Source organism: Ptychodera flava, chromosome 6 (genome assembly GCF_041260155.1).
Source record: "Ptychodera flava strain L36383 chromosome 6, AS_Pfla_20210202, whole genome shotgun sequence".
NCBI lineage: Eukaryota > Metazoa > Hemichordata > Enteropneusta > Ptychoderidae > Ptychodera > Ptychodera flava.
This window is the reverse complement of record NC_091933.1, coordinates 25,904,793-25,927,109: the sequence shown is the minus strand read 5'-3', so window position 1 is coordinate 25,927,109 and position 22,317 is coordinate 25,904,793. Positions and strand designations below refer to the sequence as shown.

Genomic DNA, 22,317 nt, shown 5'->3' with positions numbered 1-22,317 from the left:
TTGAATTTGTAAACTGCTGGCCCATAGTTTAAGACAAGTGGAGACCGCGGGAGTTTCACTAGCTCTACAATATTGAGTGGCGACCGGCAGATGACCAGGGCGATGACACTGCGCTGACCGGGGCATAGAAATGCTAGTGTTGTGGCACAGTTCATGCATGCACTTCAACTTACAGTTCAATGCCAGGCATTCAACTATAATATAATGTACTTGACTTAATTGTATAGTAAAGAGTCTTTGATGTTTATGGGTCAATTGTAGCCTGTCATGTGCGAACGATAACCAAAGAATACATAAAATAAATTGAAAGTCGCTGCTAAAGTGCGACATAAAATACGATAAACAGGTGGGTTTTGAAAAGTGACCACCAAATGATATTTGTTTTGAATAACATCTTGTGTAGTCAAAGGTCGAGATGTGACTAAACATAAATTTTGATCTACACGTTTCTCAGATATTATTCTCTCCAACAATGAGAGGATGAGTTTATATGCTTGGCATAACTCCATATCACATATGCGTAAAACAACTGGTCGTCACACAAAGGTCATATTATTGTCAGATAGGTGATGGCCAGCTGCCGATAAGACAGAGAAATGCTATCGCCATTCTCTTTAAAGCCTCTTTCTCGGCAGTTTGCGTCTTAAGTGATGACAAGGTGCATTTGAGTGGTTTCCCTGGCAACTGTCAACACCGATACGTCATTTTTGGAGTGTCATGGTAACCTTTAGCGGAGCTCTGAGCAACTCTGTTTACACTTCCTCAAATGTGCTTGAATGTTTGAGACGATGGTTTTGTTTGTGAACTCTTCGATCTTTTCTCATGTCGAATGCAGGGGAAAGAATGCAACTCCTAATCAGACAAAAATGTTAAGTGCACCGGAAAGAAGCATCAAGTTTACCTAAACTCTTGCAAATCCAATTTTTGCTGAACGCTGCCTCTGACGCGCGCACTCAAGTTCTACACGTGTGCGCCTTGTGAACAAAATTGCGCGTATCGCTGACAAGTGCCTTACAAAGTGCCATGGTTGAAGGTGCAAAGTGCTAGAAATAGAAACCCTTGAAGCGAATCTCGGCGTCGGGGAATTCGTGGCTGGTCGTCCACTATCAATCTGATTTCTGGAACCCAGAGAACATTCACCGCTCAGAGTAAGATAATCAAGAGTGTGAATAACGAAAAGTTTTCAGTAAACGTCTTGGCGACACATGTTTGTTAAGTGTACATACACACAGTGAAGAAATCGCAACTCTCACAAACTTGAAATATCTCAATGTGTACACAGCGACTTTCTGAAAAGGCCAACGGTTGATCCAAGCTCAGTGGACACACATGTAACGTGGTAAATGCGGTTTACATATCGACTTGGTGTTACAGATATCCTTATTACTAGACCACCAAACATCCAACCTCGCCCTAATGCAAACTACGATTATCCACTTCACGATACATATCGTATTCCAAATTCGATTTTCTCGGTGGTGCGCAGAAAGTTAGGGAGCCTTCAGTTATTATGAGGGAGTAGGCCGGAGGAAATTGAGGGTGGGTGGGTCCATCATGTAGAATAAGACTCTCCCCTTGACACCCATTTCTAAAATATGACCTTCCCCCATGCCCCTCGCTAAAATATGACATCTCCACTCAACACAAAAAGTTTGAAATGTGTGTATAACATTGATAGAACTGCTGACTTGTTATACTATACGCAAAGATACTAAAGGGACATTTGTCACAACTTTTGATCATACTTTTATTTTTTGTTCTGTGTATCAAATGCTGTTTCTTGTCCAATTCCCTATACCATGTTAGTATACCAAGTATTCTGCTTGTCAACAAAGCCTATACACAAGTAATGACTATTTTAACGTTATTGTAGACAAAATAATTTTCTTAGTGAATTCAATTTTCTTCGTGCAAGCATTTTTTGCTAGGGGAGGGTCACCATTTTTTTAGCAACAATTAGAAGCCAAGATGTGTCTGATATAGATCTTCGTCCATACATATCAAATCATAATAAATGTACATGCCGGGGAGTCTATCGGGCAAACTATAAACAATTTCCCCCTACAAAACTTAGCTATATCTGTACTTTGCTACAGGTGGGAGGTAAAAATGGTGCATGTGGACGGGGGTACAAGAAGTTTGATTTTGGATTTCATCGAAAATGTGGATCCACTTTACATAGTACTCTATGAAAAAAAACGTGAACAATTTTTCGCCCAATATAAAACTAGCAATAGTTGTTCATTTAAGGACGTTGGATAATTGCTATAAAGGAACTTTATTAGAATATGATGGTTGCAAGTGCATATGTGTACAAGATGTTTGAATTTGGAAGGAAACCAAAAATGTGGATCCACTATACACGGGAGTCTATGAATAAAACTATAGATGAATAATTTATTCTCAATATAAAACTAGCCATTCTATCTGTGCATTTATAGACATTGGATAATTGACATAAATGAACTTGATTAAAATTAGGTTGTTACAAGTGCATATGTGTACAAGAAATTTGATTTTGGAGTTTCACCGAAAATATTGATTCACTGTACATGGCAGTATTGTCGTGAAGTTTCTTTACGCAACTCATTCAGACTTTCCATTCATCATTATCTTAGCAATGTAAAAATAAATTTGACCCTTCCCCCAGGCTAAGTTTGTAAAATGTGACCCTCCCCAATTCCTCCGGCCCACCCCTTCATAATAATGAAGGCTCCCTTAAAAATATCACTCGCAGTCATTAGAAATACGTATGCGGATGTAACCTTGTGAAATGGCAATGCATTACACTATTTAAGGCGCTGCTGAGCATAGGGCTTTGCGCTTTAGCGTTGTTAGACAGATTTAGTTAGATCTATAAACTGCATTTCACGAATCTTTGAGCTACATAGCGGCATATACCGCTTCGATGTAGTTCTCCACGGGAAGTATATTTATATAAATGCTTACAATACCCTCACGTGGCACTGATTTCATAAGCTACGTCACATATTGGCCATTTGCGCTGGAACTGCCCCGGGGTATATCTAATAACAGCAAGGCAGCCGTCTTTCCAACATGTGAAATATATTTTCTACTTGGCTCGAGGCATAACCGTTTTCGAGGTCCAATATCCACACGTATCTCCATTTTGACAGATGCCACAGCTTGAGTTGAAGGGAATCGTCTTGCAGTTTGCTTCTGATCACATTCAGCTGAAGCATAGTTCGTGGAGGGACTGACCCCATCAATTTATAAAAATTGGCTCTGTCTCAAGTCAACATAAATTTTCGTGATATGAAACTTTTAACATTCATTTTCACCCTTTCCTATTCAACCAACTTTTCTGTTTACAAGATTTTTGAGATTGTGTTTTCGTAGCCAGATGATTTATAATGCAACGACCGTATAATTTAACATAACAAGTTTCGCCAGCCGTCTCTGCCTTCCTGTTTTTTCGTTTCATTTGGTCCTGACAACTCTCTGTGCCAAGTCTCTCGTGCTGCACAGCAATGTATTCTTCTCCATCCCTTGGCACCTTCAATATGCGAGACTCCGTTTTATTCTTTTGTTCATTTTATATATCTGTTTCCTTGCTTCATCGTCCCTCTATCTTACACCTCGTGAGTTATGAATCCCCCCTCCCCTGCACGCTTTGTACGCACGATGGCGATAATCATGCGACAGTTATTGTGAGAATTTGCCACTATAGCAAGACTGTCTGATCCATCTACCAGCCCTTCTGAATACCTCACGTCCAGTTAGAACAGGAATGGTTCCAAGTACTTAGCTCCACAACGAAGCCGCCAAATTTATACTCTGGAACTAGGTCGTGCGATTCGCACGGAAACCGTTACGGTACCGCTACGCCCGACGTCGGCGCTATTTAGATGAATTTGATTTCTTTTGTTTATTTGCTTTTTCGTTCCTGACAGGTAAATATTTATTAGGTATCTGTTGCAGCAAAATGGGGGAATTTTTCCGTTGTTGTTGTCGTTGGAGCCTGGCTGGAGCGAGTCCGTGTGATTAACGACTGAGGGTCATGAAATTTACCCTTGTAAACAATGATTCATTGCTGCTGAGTGAAACTCTTTCAAAGCCGTGATAAAAATTTAGGTCACTGACATTACTGCCCCTTAATGGCTGTGTCAAATTAAGGATAACAATATTACTTAGAAACTCCGGACGAACACAGCATGTGTAGTGAATGGCGGCAGTCAATGTTGCCCATTACTTCGGTCGCGATATTTAATAGTAGCCTCTAGGTGGCGCTATTCGATGACCTGATTGACCTATTTATTGTGGAATACCACAGATCGGTGACACTAATTTTGAAGAACCATACGTAAAAGTAAAAGTGACTCTCTTTCAATTGTGTCATAAATTTTATGTGAAGTGAAGTTATAGGCCTACGCATGATCTGCGTCATGCCCAAGTTAAATCGCAGTTCTAATCTTTAAAAATCGTGTAAATATCCCTCGCATATGTTAAAGTTTGCGGCCCACCGTGCATGCCCACTTGATTTTTCAAAGGTTTCAAGTAATACTCCGTTCCAGGAAGTTTAAAATGAATTACGATTACAATAACAAGAATGCTATCTTTTGTCACGTTGGTAATATCTCTTGGTGGTCCCACAGAATTTAATCCTTTGCAAATTGGACAGTTGCCAGAATGTCCATGTTAGCTCGGCTAGTGTGCTACTATTCTCTGACATCGCTTTACATTGTAACCGTCGTATCGTGTTCTCCTTTGCAAAAAGTACATGCAATGCTTATTCAAGGTTGAACCATATACCCCAACTTAACGGTTCGGAGGGAGGGGAGGTTATAATCGAGAAATTTATGCTCGCTTGTGGATGCACATGAGAGCATATATACGGGAAAAAATGACCCTTTGCCATTGATGTGAATTATGTCAACTCTTCGAAAGTGACGTTTTCAATCGTTTTCGTAGTGAATGAAGCTTACAGAAGTCAGCCATCTGACGTTTGTAATGTATTATGCCCGCAGGTTTCACAGATGTAGCAATCTGAAAGTTGCCACATCTGTGAAACACCGGGCACTTTCTATTTTCGGCTGCAGCTAATTGCCTCTGCATGTCGGCCAACGGCCCGCGTCTTAAATTTCTCAATTCTATACTTTTTCAAAATGCTCATTGGAAGGTTGCACGAACTTATTATTTTGGAAGCTTCTTGGTTGGTTTGTCAAATGTTGTCAACTGACTGTTTTATCATTGTCACTCTATATATTGAGTTGACGAAATGTTCAATCATAGCTTTGGGTTTACATCAATACTGGTTATTTTAATGCCCGCTAATATTCCTCAGAGCTCCACTAGGTTTGTCGTCTGCACTGACCGTCTCAACATCATGGGTTTGCACCAATTGAAGGCCTTTTAGTTATAATTTAATTTGGGGTTGAGTGTCATTGTATTAGATTTTATATGAGAGAGAGAGAGAGAGAGAGAGAGAGAGAGAGAGAGAGAGAGAGAGAGAGATGTGGGGGCGTTGATAATATAAGTGACCTAATTTCTTAGTTTGGCATTTGTACATTATTTGTTTGTTGGTGGTAGTAGTTATCTCACCAGCTGATACAACTCCCCTGGGAACCACATAGAGATGAAGAAAACACGTACAAGTGAGCTAAGCACTCACGCCCCTTCCACAGGCACCTTTGCATAACTGCCACTGGACATTCACCACTTGGGGGCGCTCTGCAATAGCTCACCTGGCCTCCATTTCTGTTGTCTCGTCGTGTCAGTACGCTATGCAAGTGAAGTTACCGAGTAAATACCTGTGAAAGGACGAAACTCAATTTTCACGAAGAAATGAAAGGTTCGAATATTGGAGGTGTGATGGTAAATCAAAAGACTGAAATCAAATATGTAGGGTGAAAAATTTGTCAGCTTTGCTACCTTTGCCGAAAAATCTCAAGATCGTTGGAGAGTAAAAAACTGCTGCTTAATGGGAAAATGTATAATACACACTTTATTTTATTTTGAAAATATGTCGAAGACGACGGAAATGTGCGTATCTTAGTGATGACCTGCAAGATTTCAAGGTGGATACCTAATTTGTCCAGTGCATTTGGTGGTGACTACAGAACAAACGACGAAGTCAAAGGCACTTGAGGTGTTAAAACCATTGATTTCTTTATTTGCAGCGTAAAAGCATCATGATTGGAGATTCTGTTGGCATTCGCTGTTTTGTCTTAGCGCCAAAATTTGTGGATAAAATTCTGTTCATTCTGCAGCCTTCCCAGCAGAAAACCACGTCACTAATAACAGAAACATTTGATTCGTGAATTACCATGCCAATGCGTCATTGAAAAAAGTATTACAACAAGAAATTTTTTATATCATTCATGATGAAAATCACAAACGTTAACATATTAATACTAAATGTTTTCATTCTGATTATGGGAAAATATAAAATTGTGAAAGGAGTCACACTCAGGCAAAGAAATGGACAGGTGTATTTCGCTCCTGAGAAATATGCCTGTAATAGTACATTTACTCTAAATAATCTCATCTAAAGTACCAACGTCTTAACTGTCCGTCAGGAAGAGAAGACATGGTGAATAAATGGATGCTTGTCTTTTCTTTTTCTCGTAACCCATGAAAGTTATCTGCCTTTAGCGTAAAATTGGCACTGATACAAAAAGTATGACGTCACATCGCCGAGCTTATTTAATTGTCCAGGTAACAACACAAAGACAATCCCGTGAAAATATCCAAGAATATATTTGATTGGAATAAAGCTGATTAATATTGAACACGTTAACGGAATCGATTGGGAAATGTTGACATCAACGCTTCTTGACCAAAGAAGCGAATTCACTGCCGTCTTGATTTTGTAACTTCTTCGGCGAACCAAATTCAACGACTTTACCTTCACTCAACACCAATACGCTGTCTGAGTCCAGAATAGTTGATATGCGGTGCTAGAAATCAGGACACAAGATATCACTTACTTTTAAACTGACCGAGTCTTAAAACTGCACATCGAAATCATTCATAAAATTTGTACAAAGGAGGTAATATTTTTCAGAAGAGACTTTAGTTCGCACACTTATCGTTCGGTCCAATACCTGTGAAAATAATCTACGGATATTTTTTTCCAAATTACTTTCAGAATTTTCCTTTGAAAATGCACTCATAATTATACATTTAAAATTTAAATGGCGCTATTTTGGACAGCGTTTTTAAATCTCTCAAAGGAAAACTTGACAGATCAGGAGGTGCAATAAGAGTCGAGTCAGAAAGTCGCACACAATTTTCAATTCCTCAAGCACAGGGTCGCATGAGTATTTAGGGCAAAAATATACGTTTTTTTCAGTTTTGCCGACAATGTACAGAGTATTGATTTTTCCTGAATATAATATAGTCCGTGTGTTATATGTATCAATCGATAGCTTTTGATCTGTAAAGTCACGCAATTAAGATGTGACCTTTTGACATTGCCGTAATCTCTTGCATTAAAACTGCTGTCAAAACACACATTCATAAAAATGGTCACTGGTGATCTTTTGTCAGTGATTGTGATCATTAACGAATGCTGAAATGCCTTCATCGAGAGAAAACGAGAAATTCAAATTCCACTACTTACAGCGATAGTTAACACTGTCCTGTCTGCGAAGGCGGTGGATATGACACTTTGTAATATCGCGTCCTAAACAAAAACCAATTATTATTATGTAGGCACAACAAAACATGGACATTATCAAAGTTCACAGGTATACAAACGTATTTTAAGATGTATCAATATACAAAATAAAATGCAAATGTTTTGTCATTGATCAGATTTTTTCTTTTGGAAGTTCGTATTATTAGTAAAAACAACCTCGACTACAAAATATCACACAGAGTTACCTATAAAGATTTACGATGGCGAACCTTATGGGAAATGAAGAGAAGTTGTTGCGTCACCTTATTTTTTTTTTCATAAATAGTTGTACTGAGAAAGAGATTATGCCAAATTAATCATAGCATCAATTCACCAGACGATGCCCTAGCGCCATGGAAACAGCCTGATCCCACCATCCCACCCGGCATGCACTATGGTGTGTGTATCGACTGAATGACACAACGACATAGGGATACTACCGAGAAATTTAACCCATAAAAATTAAGATATATCGGATCTTTGTCGATATTTGCTGGTGATATTAAGCATGTGTATACCATAAAATGATAGCAATGAGACTATGTGACTCTTATTGACGTTTGCGGTCATCTTTCCTTCAAAGAGATACTGACCGTCTTAACATCGATCGATGCAGTGGCTTCGTCCATGACAAGAATCTTGGCATTCCTAAGAAACGCCCTGGCAAGGCAGAAGAGCTGTCTCTGACCAACACTGAAATTATCGCCTTCTTCTGAGACATCTGAGTCTTAAAGTTTAGGAAAAAATCAGCATCAAACAAATATGGCGTCAGTATTATTATTGTAAGGATAAATGGTATATAGATGAAGTGTATATTACTAGTCAGTATCGATTACTGTATGGAATCGATAAAATGTTGTCTCAAGTTATGGGAGCTTGTAGAGCAAGTGACTAGTCATAACGACCAGACACGAGCAGTAACCAGCATTATCGAGCTTGAACTAGTTAGAACGCGCCAATAGCGAGCAATAACGAGCCAAAAATATATAACCTGTCAGTAAATTAGACTGCAACCTAAGTACCCACCAATCATGGAAATCACGCCCTCTACGACATCTTTAGTACTTACCAGTGGCGAGCTGCATCATGGAATAACGCAGCATTAACTATTAGTCACAATAAATAACGAACAAGGACTTGCCAGAACTGACTGAAATAAGTAAAGTCAGGTAAAAATGACTTCCCCTTAAGTTATGTACTTTGTCATAATCGCGACAGATTAATTCTTTATGTTTCTTTCCTGGCGATAGGAAATAGCGGATAAAGTGCGTTTTGTTCAGTGAGTTTTCTCCTGGTCTGATGGGTGATTCACACAAAGCTTTGGTCTAACTACAAGGGCTGTGTTCTACCACTATTGATAACATTAATATCTCATATGAAAGGATAATCATTCTATGTGGACTTGCATGACTGTTTTCATGGTCAATAACAAATGCCGAGCTCACCTAGTCGATTGTCAAGTTCGGCAACAATCCCTTTCAACTGAGCTACTTCTAAAGCTTCCCATATTTCATCGTCAGTTTTCTTGTACTCAGGATCAAGGTTAAACCTTTGAGGAAAAGAAGTGGTTACATACGTTAGCTACAAATAAATGAGTAAAGTCTCAGGCAAATGGAACAAAGCTAAAAATTCGTGCAAAATTCGTGCATTTAGAGTCATTTCCATTCATATTGTAATTGTTCTGCCACTCGGCCGTCAGTTACTATTTAAAAGCTGTTTTGATTTTTAAGGTAGAATGCGCCTCGGGGACAGATACTCGGACTCTGAAACTTTAACAATTTTTTCTGATACACAAAGCTCGTAGTGTAAAAACATCTTTCACCGTCTTAATTTTTCGAAAATAAAAAAAAAATATTTTCCCCTATAGAGTTAACGTCGGAATGTACGGCCATTTTGAATTTCAAATCTCGGTAAATCTTGGGTAATTTGTTTCTCTAGTATTAATATTTGCACAGTTACCCCTAATTTTAAGAAAATGGTTGAACTATTCCTCGAGTAAAGTTTGATCTAAAGTTTGTATTTCACTATAGAGGCGCATACTACCTTCATTTACCTGATCGTTCCGGCGAAGAGCACTGGGTCTTGCGGTATGATGACGAGTCTCTCACGAAGTGTCAACAAAGGCACGCGGCTGATGTCAATCCCATCGATTATAATGCGTCCTGAAAAGAATAGCAACATACAAGGAAACGAACATAAATCAGGACAGGATTCTTTCGCATTTTTATTTTCGCTCTTTTGTTTTCCATGGATTTTTCTTCTCTTTCCGACTACAAGCAAAATCAGAGAAACATTGAGATCCGAATAGTCCAATACCTTTGAAAGTGTCGATGATCCTGAACAGCGCCAGGGTTAGTGATGACTTTCCACTGCCAGTCCTGCCACAGATTCCAATCTGTAAAAATTACAGAGTCATCAAATCCACTATCAAGTGCAAGTCGACAAAATCTCCAAAAAATGTCAAATCATTACACGGACAATGTGTATATGACTTGTTTTAGTAACCTGAAGTAGAACCATACCTCTCAACTCTCAAGCATTATGAAATGCCCTGTATTTATCCCATTAAACACTTACTGCACGATGCATGCATGGGAAGATCGCGTATTCTTTTGTATAAGAAATGAATGTTGTCTACACTTACATACATTTACATTGCAGGCTGTATTTGTGAGATGTCTTGTATGTAGAAAGAATATACTCGGCGTGCTGAAGAACTAATATTTTCATAATTTTAACAGCGTAGTCATCTAATACACGTAACGTCGTTTTTGCTGATGATTATGTTAAAAATGTTGTAATTCGATCGTTTAGATGCCAATCTTGTTCGCTCCCTCCAAAATTTTCAGTGATACATCATGGTATAAAGCAGGGGTGAAATTCACAACTCTTATCTCTTCCTTACTGAACGACATCATTTGCTATGTTCAAATGTGTTGATTGTCGGTGACATTTAGAAAGACATGCAAATGTGTAAAAAAATTCCCAATTAAGTTACAGCTGACGGCTCTTTACATGTAAATGGCATTCAAGTTGAAAACACTTCGTTGAACAAATTTTAATACACGAAGCAAATGGTTTCAAAACTTACAATCTTCGTGACAAAGTCATGCAAGTTCCTTCTGATAAACTTCATTTAAACACGTCGTCCTTTGCTGTTCATTGTTTTCTCTTTATTACTCGACCTATTACATGTTCGTCATTATCAGGCTTTGGTTGTGTGTGTCTTTCCCTAAAAGAGACTGCGTAATAGCCCAAGTACCACCTTTTGAACTTTTCTCGGCGGTCTTTTGTTACTTATGTATTGTATAGATGCGAAATGTGAACGATGTGTATATATGCGTCACTTTAGTTTGTGCATTAACTACTTAAAAATTACGACAAGTTTCTAGACATTTTAAGGTTACCTTTTCACCGCCTTTGAAATCAACATTGATATCTTTTAAAACGGGTTCTTGATCAGCTGCATATCTTACGGAGACATCCTCAAATCGGATATTTCCCTTGTCTGGCCAGCCAGGTGAAGGGGTGTATGTCCCTTTTGAGGTTCAAAGTAAAGATTAATGAGAAAAGTCACATATAGTTTGCATATTGAAAAAAAACTACGTAAAATTACGTATTGACGCCTACATACCAGTAATATATTTTGTGATTCAAACGTCTCTTTCATAGCAAATGAAGCACATTTAAAGCCCAACCGACTGAACCTCTTTATGATTTATTCAACAATTGTGTTCCACGTAACAATGTCAGTATCCTGGTCTACTCCGCATTTAAAAGCACATTTGTGATACCCAATATATGGCGTGTCACTTCACCCTCCGTGTCCTCTAGATTCGAATTCAATTAATTACAGTGCGCCTCAAACATACATGAACCGTGGTGGAATAAAAAGGGGTGTTTAAAAAACTTAGTGTACACTCAGGAAAGATGGATGATACAGCAAACAACAATACCAAAACCAGATATGAACTGAAAATGCTCGCCTGTTTCATTTTAGGGACCGTTCAGTTTTTACGGCCGGGGGGGGCGGCAAAATCCAGGGGGGGGGGGTCATCGTAATTTTGGAATCCGCAAAGGGGGGTCATTGCTTTTTCACTGGTAGGAAAGGGGGGGGATCACCACATTTTCAAAAACATAATACCAACAATAAAGTTCACTTTATGCCATGGCCATGATCGACCCTCTTTACCGGCGGCCCGCCTTCAGCGGCCCACTACAATAAATATACATTATATATTACCCATGACCCTCTTAACGGGCAGACGCCTTTGGCGGCCCACTCCAATTAAGTTTACTTCATGCAATGGCCATGATCGACCCTCTTTACTGGCGGGCCGGCGGCGGCGGCCCACTACAATAAATTGACTTTATGTAATACCCCACAGCAATCTTACCGTAAAATTCCCAATTGAAGCCCCGGCTTGTATTAGAAACATTTTTGAGGGACCCCAGGGATCACGCACTGAATAATGGTAATGGCCGCGCGCCTTCAGCGGCCCTGTCCAGTAAAGTCTACTTTATGCAATAGCCATGATCGACCCTCTTTACCACCTTTGTTGGCCCACTAGAATCAAGTTGACTTTAAGTAATGGCCCATGACCCTCTTAACCGGAGGGCTGCCTTTGATGAACCACTCCAATAAAGTTTACTTTATACAATGTCCATGGACATGGGTTGTCTATGGAAATGAAGTTTAAAATTGCCTTACAGTCGTCCTAATTAACAGACGTTTGAATGGATGTGACTGAGAAGTTTGTGCACTGGCATCTCTGCTACACGAATAAAGTGCGCCGCGTACCGGAGTTCAAATCCAAACCATGCGGGTAAATTTGACATATTGGTTTTGGTTATTTTTCAGGGGGTCATCAATTTTTTTCGTCTGACAAAGGGGGGGGGGTCATCTTTTTTTCACAAAAATGCAGGGGGGGTCTATATTTTTTTGAACATCGGCGACAAGATTTTGCCGGCCCCCCAGGCCGTAAAAACTGAACGCTCCCTTATGTTGCAATTGTCAGTACATTGGCATTTTCTCTGACATTATTGCTGCGAGTATACCACTTCATTAAAATTTGTATGATCAATGTCACGAGCAGAATTCAATAAGTATAGATTGATTTGAAATTGATATATGTATGAAAATTAGTAATAAGCTGAAACGAAAATTTTATTTTTTTCTGTCGTGATATCATGGTATCACCACATTATATAGCAAGTTTATTTCCCTTTAACTCCTTCAAGTTTAATATGCCAAATTTCGATAGGTCATTTAATGTGCAAATTAGACGATGTGAAAATCTAAAAATCTACAATGCCATTCAGAGTGAAAATCTAAAAATCTACAATGCCTTTCAGAACTATTGTACATCTTTATCAGTGATTTTCACAGTACTTTCACATATTTTGGTCAAGTGCTTCCAGCTAAACATAAATAATTCGAACACTTTAGCAAGTATGTAAATTACTGAATGGGTAACACAAAAGATGTTAGATCTTTTTAACTTCTGTTATATGATTGTAAAATCAATATACTTTATAAGTTTTATCCGCCTACATCATGTCCTTTCAGTTTTATGAACCCCCATCAGTAAGAGTTTTAAAATATGCAAATCACCAATTAGCTGAAGGAAATCTGCAAAATATCGTTCATCTCTACTATATCATAGTTTCATCAGTATGTATGTTTCATTAAATTTGATCTAGTCCTTCCAGTTAAATGTGCGAAATTGAAAGTGTTAGTATAATATGTAAATTAGTAATTTGCTGATGCAAAAATAATAAATGACCTTCCCTAATGCTATACCATAGTAGCTTTAATATACATAGCAAGTTTTCTAAATTAGGTCTTGTCAATCCAGAAATATATCCCGAATTAGCGAAGATCGTTACATATGCAGATTAGTATCTGCTGATGTCAAACGCTATATGACTTTCATTAACATGAAATTAAGGTAGCTGGAATGTGCATAGCAAGTTTCGTTAAATTTGGTGGAGTAAATCCAGAGATATATCACAGTTGCTAATGTGAAATGAGAAAAGTTTGCTCTTTTGAAATGATAAATTACATCCACTTATGTTATATCATAGTATCTGCAATGTCCATGGCAAGTTTCGTCAACTTCGTCCGAGTAAATCCAGAGATAACTGCATAATTAGACAAGTTCGTTAAATATGTAAAGCAGTAATTTGCAGAGTGAAAACTCTAAATGACTATCATTATGTTATAACATAGTATCTTCAATGTACATGGCATGTTTCGTCAACTTCGGTCATGTCAATCCAGAGATATATCCCCAATTAGGAAAGTTCATTAAATATGCAAATGAGCAATGCCATTGTCATAAAAATTCCACTCGACCTTGCAATCTGCCATATCGTTCAATCATTAACATATGTGAGCAAGTTCATAAGATATGGCTGTGTTATGTTTCATCACATTTTATGCAGCCATTGTTGAATTATTGTGGTACGACTGAACTCACTTATAATGCAAATAACCTATGACAATGCAAACCATGCCAACCAAACTCCAATCAGTTGTGGCCATTACCGTATTGCATTTGTAATTCAAATATTATTTAAATCGAAGAAGTGATTGTTGAAATATCGCCTAATCTGCTGAACTCAATAATTATACAAAATTAATGCTCATTAAGCATGCAAGCCACGCAGATCATAAACTAATCAGATTTCACAATTTGCAAATTACATCTGTGTGGCACATTTCGCGATCTAATGAGCGGTTCTTGAAATATCGCATATACAGTCTCAGACAGATAGATAGAAAGATAGGTAGACATTGCCGCGACATTAACTCCATTTGTTGTGCTTTCATTTTTTTAATCAGAACAACTCTAATATAGTAAATCTGCCTGCAATATTTAACACACTTTGATTACATTGAGCTTAAGGCAATGTGCAGAACGGACTGTGTATTTTAACAGCAAGTCTAATGAACTTTGTGTTTCTCTTGAATATTGTTAATGTCCTGCCTTCATGAAAAGAAAATACAAATACATGGAACACTACCTCTGTATTCCTCTGGTTGGATATTTGTATAGTGCTCCACCCTTTCCAGCGCATTCATACTCGTTTCACATTCCGCGAACATTCTCAGCATCCAGTTCAATTCTGCACACATCTATTGTAAGTATTGACAAGAATGGAATGAGTGGTATGAGGCAATTCATTTAAAACAATTTCCACGTCTTCAATTTCCCGGGCGATGCCAAAACTTCAAATAATACCAGAACTGTACCCTCTTCCTAGACCATGGTGGACGAAAGGAAACTTTTCACAACATTATGTACGAGGCAGAGAAGAGTAACTTATTGAGTGCAACATGTTTTGGGTCCACCTTGGATCAGGAGGGGTACATTATTGCTGTTTCTTAGAGTTTTTGCAATGATTTGGAAACTGTAGATGATGGAAATCTGGGGCCATATACTCGACAATCGGGTACATGGTAAGTATAATCTTTGGGGATGCCATCACAAAATTCACTGGTATTGACAAAGCTGTAACATAATATACAATACCCTGGATACAATTGAGTGATGATCATCCAATGCATGTTGAAAAGTTTACAAGAATTCATTTGGTTGGCTTGTTCAAATAAGATTGTTGTCGAGCAGCTGGGCCATGAAATTATGCAAATAAAGTAAACGTCCAGGATGTTCTTACCACCAACGCATAGTTGAGTGCCAATCCAACCCAGCTTGGTTGAATCAGTCCTTGTACACAGCTGATTAATGATCCTAATCCAGAAATTAAAATCACCACAGATGAGACAAGATCCTGCCAAAGCAAAATAATAGACTTAGCGATCGTTGATACACACTTATTATGCGATGTAGTCAAAGTCGTTATAAACCTTTTGATGCCGCAGGATAAGGAGTTATGACTGTTAGATAGCGATACATTTAGCGGGGAAAGGATGTCACTTTAATCTCTAGTAAGTTTTTATATGCCCCGAGCAAGTTAGTCCTTCCTGCTTGAATTTCCGTTTCGTGCGTATTTCTACTGGGTGTCAATTCTTATCTGTTTTCTTAAAATCAAAATGATATATTTTGACGATGGGCATGAATTGCTGTGTCGAGCGACAAACGGTTCAAAGGTTGATGGTAATTCTTGAGAGTTCTTCCAGTCGGAACCATTTTCAGAATCGCATGTGCTTAAAAGCGCATGTGAAGAAAAATAAGTGAAAGTGTTCGAAAAGTGACTACTTCTATAAGACACTTATAATCTAAGGCTAAAAAGAGCTGAAATTGCTGTTCGGGTCTCTAAAATACGAAACACTCTAATTTTTCGCTCGTTGAAGTCAGATTGTGGTTGGTAAGCGTACTTAAGGTTCCCGCACCAGTTGGTTGTCGCATGCAGAGAGACTGTCAGCATGAAATCTTAAAGTTTAAACTTTAATCCTCTTTTACAGTGAAGAGTTCGTGTCGTCGACGATTATCAAATAAAGGTGGATCTTTTAAATGACAAAAAGTTTTGTAGGCGTATGTGACTACTTAGGGAGCGTTCAGTTTTTACGGCCTGGGGGGGGGGCGCGGCAAAATCTTGTCGCCGGTGTTCAAAAAAATATAGAGCCCCCTGCATTTTTTGTGAAAAGAAGATGCCCCCCTTTGTCAGACGAAAAAAATTGATGACCCCCCCCCCCTGAAAAATAACCAAAACCCATATGTCAAATTTACCTGCATGGTTTGGATTTGAACTCCGGTACAAGGCGCACTTTATTCGTGTAGCAGAGATGCCAGTGCACAAACTTCTCAGCCACATCCATTGAAACGTCTGTTAATTAGGACGACTGTAAGGCAATTTTTAACTTCATTTCCATAGACAACTCATGTCCATGGCCATTGTATAAAGTAAACTTTATTGGAGTGGTTCGCCAAAGGCAGCCCTCCGGGTAAGAGGGTCATGGGCCATTACGTAAAGTCAACTTGATTCTAGTGGGCCACCAAAGGTGGCACGCCGGTAAAGAGGGTCGATCATGGCTATTGCATAAAGTAGACTTTACTGGACAGGGCCGCTGAAGGCGCGCGGCCATTACCATTATTCAGTGCGTGATCCCAGGGGTCCCTCAAAAATGTTTCTAATACAAGCTGCGGCTTCAATTGGGAATGTTACGGTAAGATTGCCGTGGGGTATTACATAAAGTCAATTTATTGTAGTGGGCCGCCGCCGCCGGCCCGCCAGTAGAGAGGGTCGATCATGGCCATTGCATGAAGTAAACTTAATTGGAGTGGGCCGCCAAAGGCGTCTGCCCGTTAAGAGGGTCATGGGTAATACACAATGTATATTTATTGTAGTGGGCCGCTGAAGGCGGCCCGCCGGTAAAGAGGGTCGATCATGGCCATGGCATAAAGTGAACTTTATTGTTGGTATTATGTTTTTGAAAATGTGGTGACCCTCGCCTTTCCTACCAGTGAAAAAGCGATGACCCCCCTTTGCGGATTCCAAATTTACGATGACCCACCCTGGATTTTGCCGGCCCCCGGCCGTAAAAACTGAACGGTCCCTTACCAAGCATGGAAATTTGTCAAAGACATAAAGAGCTGTTTCTGACACTTACCAGACGAATAGCCGACCAGTGGTAAGTACCGAGGAAATAGAGTCGTGCTGTAGCATTGCTGTCGATGGTTTGTAGTATCCGTTTCCGAAAGCGCTGCTCGTCTCTGAATAATAACAATATACAGTTGTCAAAAGGCCTCAAGTGAGAATTTCGATTAAAGCATAAAAGACGGTATCGCATCTTACTCGTCTCGATGGAAACCTGCGATAGGACTAAAAAGAGGTAGGTGATATTTCTTAATATCTAGGGCGTCCATCGAGACTAGCATTGCTAGCCTTAAAAAGCTCTTTTCAACAGAGCAGTTACTTGTTGCCAGTAAATGCGTTGCGTATAAAGTGTAGACCAGCTGCTGCATTTTGTTTTCTGGGTACCAAAACAATAACTTGTCCTCAGAGGTCTGATATAGAGCAAATATGTGGTTCATTTGGTGCCAAGCAATTTTATACAATAAATTAACAAGAGGAAACCTGTTAGTCCCATCTCATTCATGCTATATATTGTCCGTTCTGTGGCCTTCTGGTAAATTCAAACGATGGCGGAACGTTTCATTACTTTCCCTCCAATACATAAGTTACAGTATTAACCAGACCAAGGTAGTAGGAATGGCCACCTCGACCGGACATAGTCAGCATACCTATAAGCTCTGATGATCGGAAGTCCCCCTAACGTCTCCGTGAAATGGGCGAAGATGGGCGATCTTGTGATATTATCCAAACGCTGAAGCTCTCTAATAAAATATACCGTACGCAAAACATTACGAACAAACAGTAAATTGCGAGTCTTATAAGCAAAACCACCCTGACTACAAATGTAAGTACACTCCCAGCGGAAAAGAAAAGCCGTATAGAATGATATTTATGAATAGGTTTTTCGAAACCTACGGAGTTATCAAGATTAATAAATAAAAATCAATCATCATCATCATCATCATCATCATCAACATCATCATCATCATCATCATCATCATTATCATCATCATCATCATCATCATCATCATCATCATCATCTGTTGTTGAGTCTTTTGATGAAATATGCTAAAGAAATTCATGTCCTAATCTCTGTTCATATACCACATTTGACAAAACAGTTTAAAAGCAGTTCTTTTTGGACAAACCGACTGCAGGGACTTCCTATCAACTCACCTGGACGTAGCAAGGGAGTATTTTTGGATCAGAAAGTATACTACAGACAGGGGTGCCACTGCAGCTATAAACACAGGTGTGACGATGGCGTTAACAACCAAACCGGCCAGAGATGACGCTGCAACATCGAGAACGTTCATGATAGCGAACCACAGTTTCTGAAACACAAATATTTGCTAAAACTGAAAAAATGTGTTTTGGAAGAAGCATCGAATTGTTTTGAATGGTACTTTTATAAACTGCATCTCGAACATGACCGTCAATATGTATTTGGCATCCAACATGTAAGCCTGATTGGAAAAAACCCTGAAATTGTGAAAACACTCTAAGTGATCGTATAGACTTTATATTTTAAACAATACCGTAGAACTTGTCTTTGTTTAAATGGTCAAGACAATTTTCCGGTGATACTTGATGATATTGGGATTCCTTGTAACATGTTGGTGGTTCCTTGGTGTAGAATTTTACTTTTACGTGCCAGATAAGTACAGTTGTTCTGGATACAAGCTACATTGACGAATTTATAAGAAACACACTCGGCTGTACACAAGGCAAGTAAATGCACATGAGGTAAATTATGTAAAAAAACTTTTTGTTTCGAATCCTACGTAAATAGATGACATGTTCGTTTGTAGTAGGCTAAAAGCCATGTACTTCATTTTTTATTTCCTGAATAATAAACTGTAGACTGATTATGCCTATAAATTTATGTCCGTACGTTATGGAGCAATTTTCTCAGAAGCGACAGTTGCACCGAGGAAGTCGAAGTTCAGAAGTATTTCTTCCACAGATCATTCTGAAACTTCGAAATCGTGACGTTGCATGGCGAACAGCACTCTTACCTGATCAATGACCTCTGTGTCATAGGAGAAGCGGTTCAAGATTCGACCTATTGGAGTTGTATCGAAGAACCTCATTGGTGCGTGGATTATGCTGCGTAACAGAGCAAGATGGATACGTTTTGCAGCCAATATGGAAAACATGATCTCGGCAGCGTATAGAGCGACCACAAAGCCAGCGAAAGATAGAGTTAAGGCAGTGTAGCCGATGCGATAGTAGCGTGACTCTTCGTCGAGTTCGCCCTGTGAAAGAGTGTAGTTCACTTATTTATATTATGAAATCCTAATTTTGAAACGTTTTGATAAAGGAGCATAGAACTCGATGGTTTTGAAATATGTTTTCATGAATAATCACAAATATTTTAGTACGATCAGAGATAACGGTATATTGTTTCTTTCAAGGATAATTATTAAAAAAAGGTTTAGACCTAGAAGTGTCTGGTTGAAGCATGGGGACTGCTACATTCAGCTGGGGTAATACATTGAAGACGACTATTTGCTGGTAAGCCTGAATCTTCCAACCTCATTGGTATAATATTTTAGGACCTAATGGTGCCTGAATATGCAAAATCTTTGCACCGCTTTGCAACTTATGCAAGTAGGTATTTAATTCTTAGTCTATTAGTATGGGACTGTGTTTAGCTACATTCATTTTTCAATGTGTAGCATCCAAATAGCGCGAATGGACTGATGAGAACAACAATAAATCGATGTTGTTCAACTTTTTTACAACATTGCGTTGTGGAGGTCTGCATATAACTACAGTGGGCAATCCCTTGGTCTCACAACAGATTGCACAATGTATGTACAGTGTATCCATATCAAATACTACACATTGTACATACGAGGTTTAATCTTTTATGAGCCCAGGAGTTCATGGAAACTGTAACCCTTTTTATTTATTACACAGTGATGGAATGCAGAGCATTGACAAATATCGATTTCACTGATGTTCACGTATATGGATGACGATGGTTGTAATATCCTCACCGTGAGTTAAAATCGTCACGGTGTAACATGGGCTTGTTGAATGCAATTACAACGATCAAAATTGCTCTAGACTACTCGAGTAGAAAGACTTACTCGTTCTTTTCAAAGAAATGATCGCCTCGTCTTCATAACGATTTACACAGAGGTAGAGGTCAATAAAAGTATTTCTAGTTAAAGGGACGCACTATTGTATCTTGAGAAGGCTTGGTTACAATGAGGACATGGATTTTTCCCGAGTTCCATGATTTAGCATATTTGGTTCATAGAGGGAAGATCATGCATACGTCACCCAAATGTCCCCTCTTAATTTGGCTAACACTTGCAAAAGCAGCGGGGTTCAATATTTTCATAGTAATCTTCACGCCCGCTTATCTTCTCCACCTATGATTTATCAGTTATGCCACGATCTGCTGAGAACGTTTGTTGATCTTGGGTTCCTTCGCTTTCTTATTTACTACCTAAATATTTACTGTTATTTCTGATTGTATCACTGAGGCATGCTACACAATTCTACCTCAGTCTCATACCTGGGTTTTATTTCCTATTTCAACACCGGCTTCTGACCAGTTAGAAAGCCAGAAATTCGAAGCGGCATAAAAGGAAACCTGGGTAACAAGAAGTGCGAAAATGAGGACTACGAGTGGATATTTTACAGCCTTTGCATACGTCCTGTAAACCCTCCACGACACTGAACCTGTCAGTCTCTCCTCTTTTTTAATCAGTGCACCAACGGAACCTGAAAGAAAACGGCGATATTTAGATGAAGAATTATCAATGTCGGTAGGAATGGAGTTCAGAAACAAGATAGACGAGAATGAAATTACAGCTTCTTACTTCATATGTGAATGTCTTGTATTGCTTCCTTTTGATTATTTACGAGTCTAACTTGGTTTAAAGTCACCCTATCACTCTGAATCTGGGACAGAAAACATGGAATGCATGGAACTCCTGTATACTATAATAGCAATTTTGGACACAAGAAGGGCTAGCCCTAATTTATAATTGGAAATGAAAAACCAGAAAATCACATGAATAGCAGTCGATGTTTTTTTCATCCATACTTTGTGAAGTGTTTGTGAATCAAAAGGTATGTTTTGACCGGTATTGAATGTTAGCATGTTACCATTTACAGATAGTTTTTCTTGAGTTTCTTTGCTGGAGACACGTTGTCGGAGTTCAAGCCTCTCATCTTCTGCACTGAGAACACGTTCATCCTCTGATTCGCTGTCCCTATCAGACTCTGAAAGTACACGCAATGTTTCTTGCCAAGCTGCGAACAGATCCGGGTCGTGTAGTTGTATTTCTTTAAGATTACCCTCTTTACCAACCTTCCCGTCATCCATCAGAACTACCTGTGTTAGGTTAGAAACAGAGAGTGGTTTCTTTCAAAAAATGCGAATCTTGTCTTGCGTAGCACTGACAGTATTAGTCATTTGAGAGGCAGTACACAGTGGTACAACAGAAGTGTAATGGTGTTCTCATTGATTCAGACACTCCATGAAGCTTCTGTAGCAGGCAGTCAAGTTTTCTAGAATTAAAATAAACCGAACTCAGTAAATTTTACAGATTATTTTTACAAAGACTATCTTAGAAATACAGTTCAAAAGTTTTGATTTTGAAAAAAAAGTTGAACATGACACGGCTATTGGTGTAAAAGAAAGGAATTACAGCATTACACATGAACTGTATTTCTCGTGACGAACTTGTCAACACCTGCTATGGTGGTATATTTAGATGAGTGAATTCAGGGGCGTGATCCATTACTGTACTGAAGATTTTTCATGCTAACTAAAAGCAATTTTCAAAATCAATTGCACGTGGAGCAATGTATCAATATTATCTCTAACAGAACCCACAAATCTACAATGAAAGACCAACTCGCCCAGTTTTCTTAAACCGTCGTAAAGGCCATCTGTAAAGTCAATTTCAATTGTCCGACAAGTGTTACAACATAACATTACCTTGTTTGCCAAGTGTAAATATTGCAGTTGGTGTGTAACTAGGATCACCGTTCTACCTTCTCTTACAAGCATGTCTACAATCCCGTGTTCAACGAGATGTGAACCAACGTGAACATCCAGAGCCGAAGGGGATCGTCCTAGGATAAAACAAGAATTAGAAATACTT

The 22,317-nt window shown here is 38.9% G+C and overlaps 1 protein-coding gene across 2 annotated transcripts; it reads right to left on the bottom strand.

Moving 5' to 3' along the window:
- Positions 1-6,104: 6,104 nt before the first annotated feature.
- On the bottom strand, positions 6,105-22,264 carry LOC139135336 (ATP-binding cassette sub-family C member 8-like). 2 transcript variants are annotated; one of them, XM_070702679.1, is made up of 16 exons: positions 22,152-22,264; positions 21,314-21,542; positions 20,718-20,926; positions 19,204-19,443; positions 18,362-18,519; positions 17,854-17,946; positions 17,220-17,322; positions 15,326-15,439; positions 14,672-14,783; positions 11,050-11,180; positions 9,959-10,037; positions 9,696-9,804; positions 9,088-9,191; positions 8,236-8,369; positions 7,586-7,648; positions 6,105-6,920 (listed from the first exon to the last, which is right to left on the bottom strand). In XM_070702679.1, exons 1-16 carry the CDS (start codon positions 22,221-22,223, stop codon positions 6,786-6,788), a joined length of 2,085 nt encoding a protein of 694 aa, XP_070558780.1. In that variant the 5' UTR covers positions 22,224-22,264; the 3' UTR covers positions 6,105-6,785. The 2 variants fall into 2 exon arrangements, with proteins under 2 accessions (XP_070558780.1, XP_070558781.1); XM_070702680.1 differs by lacking the exon at positions 17,854-17,946.
- Positions 22,265-22,317: the final 53 nt, after the last annotated feature.

Coding starts and splice junctions, on each gene's coding strand:
- LOC139135336 (XM_070702679.1), bottom strand. CDS start 22,223: ATGCTTGTAAGAGAAGGTAGAACGGTGATCCTAGTTACACACCAACTG. Junction 11,181..14,671: donor CCAACCAGAGGAATACAGAG/GTAGTGTTCCAT, acceptor GAACCTCAAAAG/GGACATACACCCCTTCACCT. Junction 7,649..8,235: donor CATCGATCGATGTTAAGACG/GTCAGTATCTCT, acceptor GTTTTTGTTTAG/GACGCGATATTACAAAGTGT.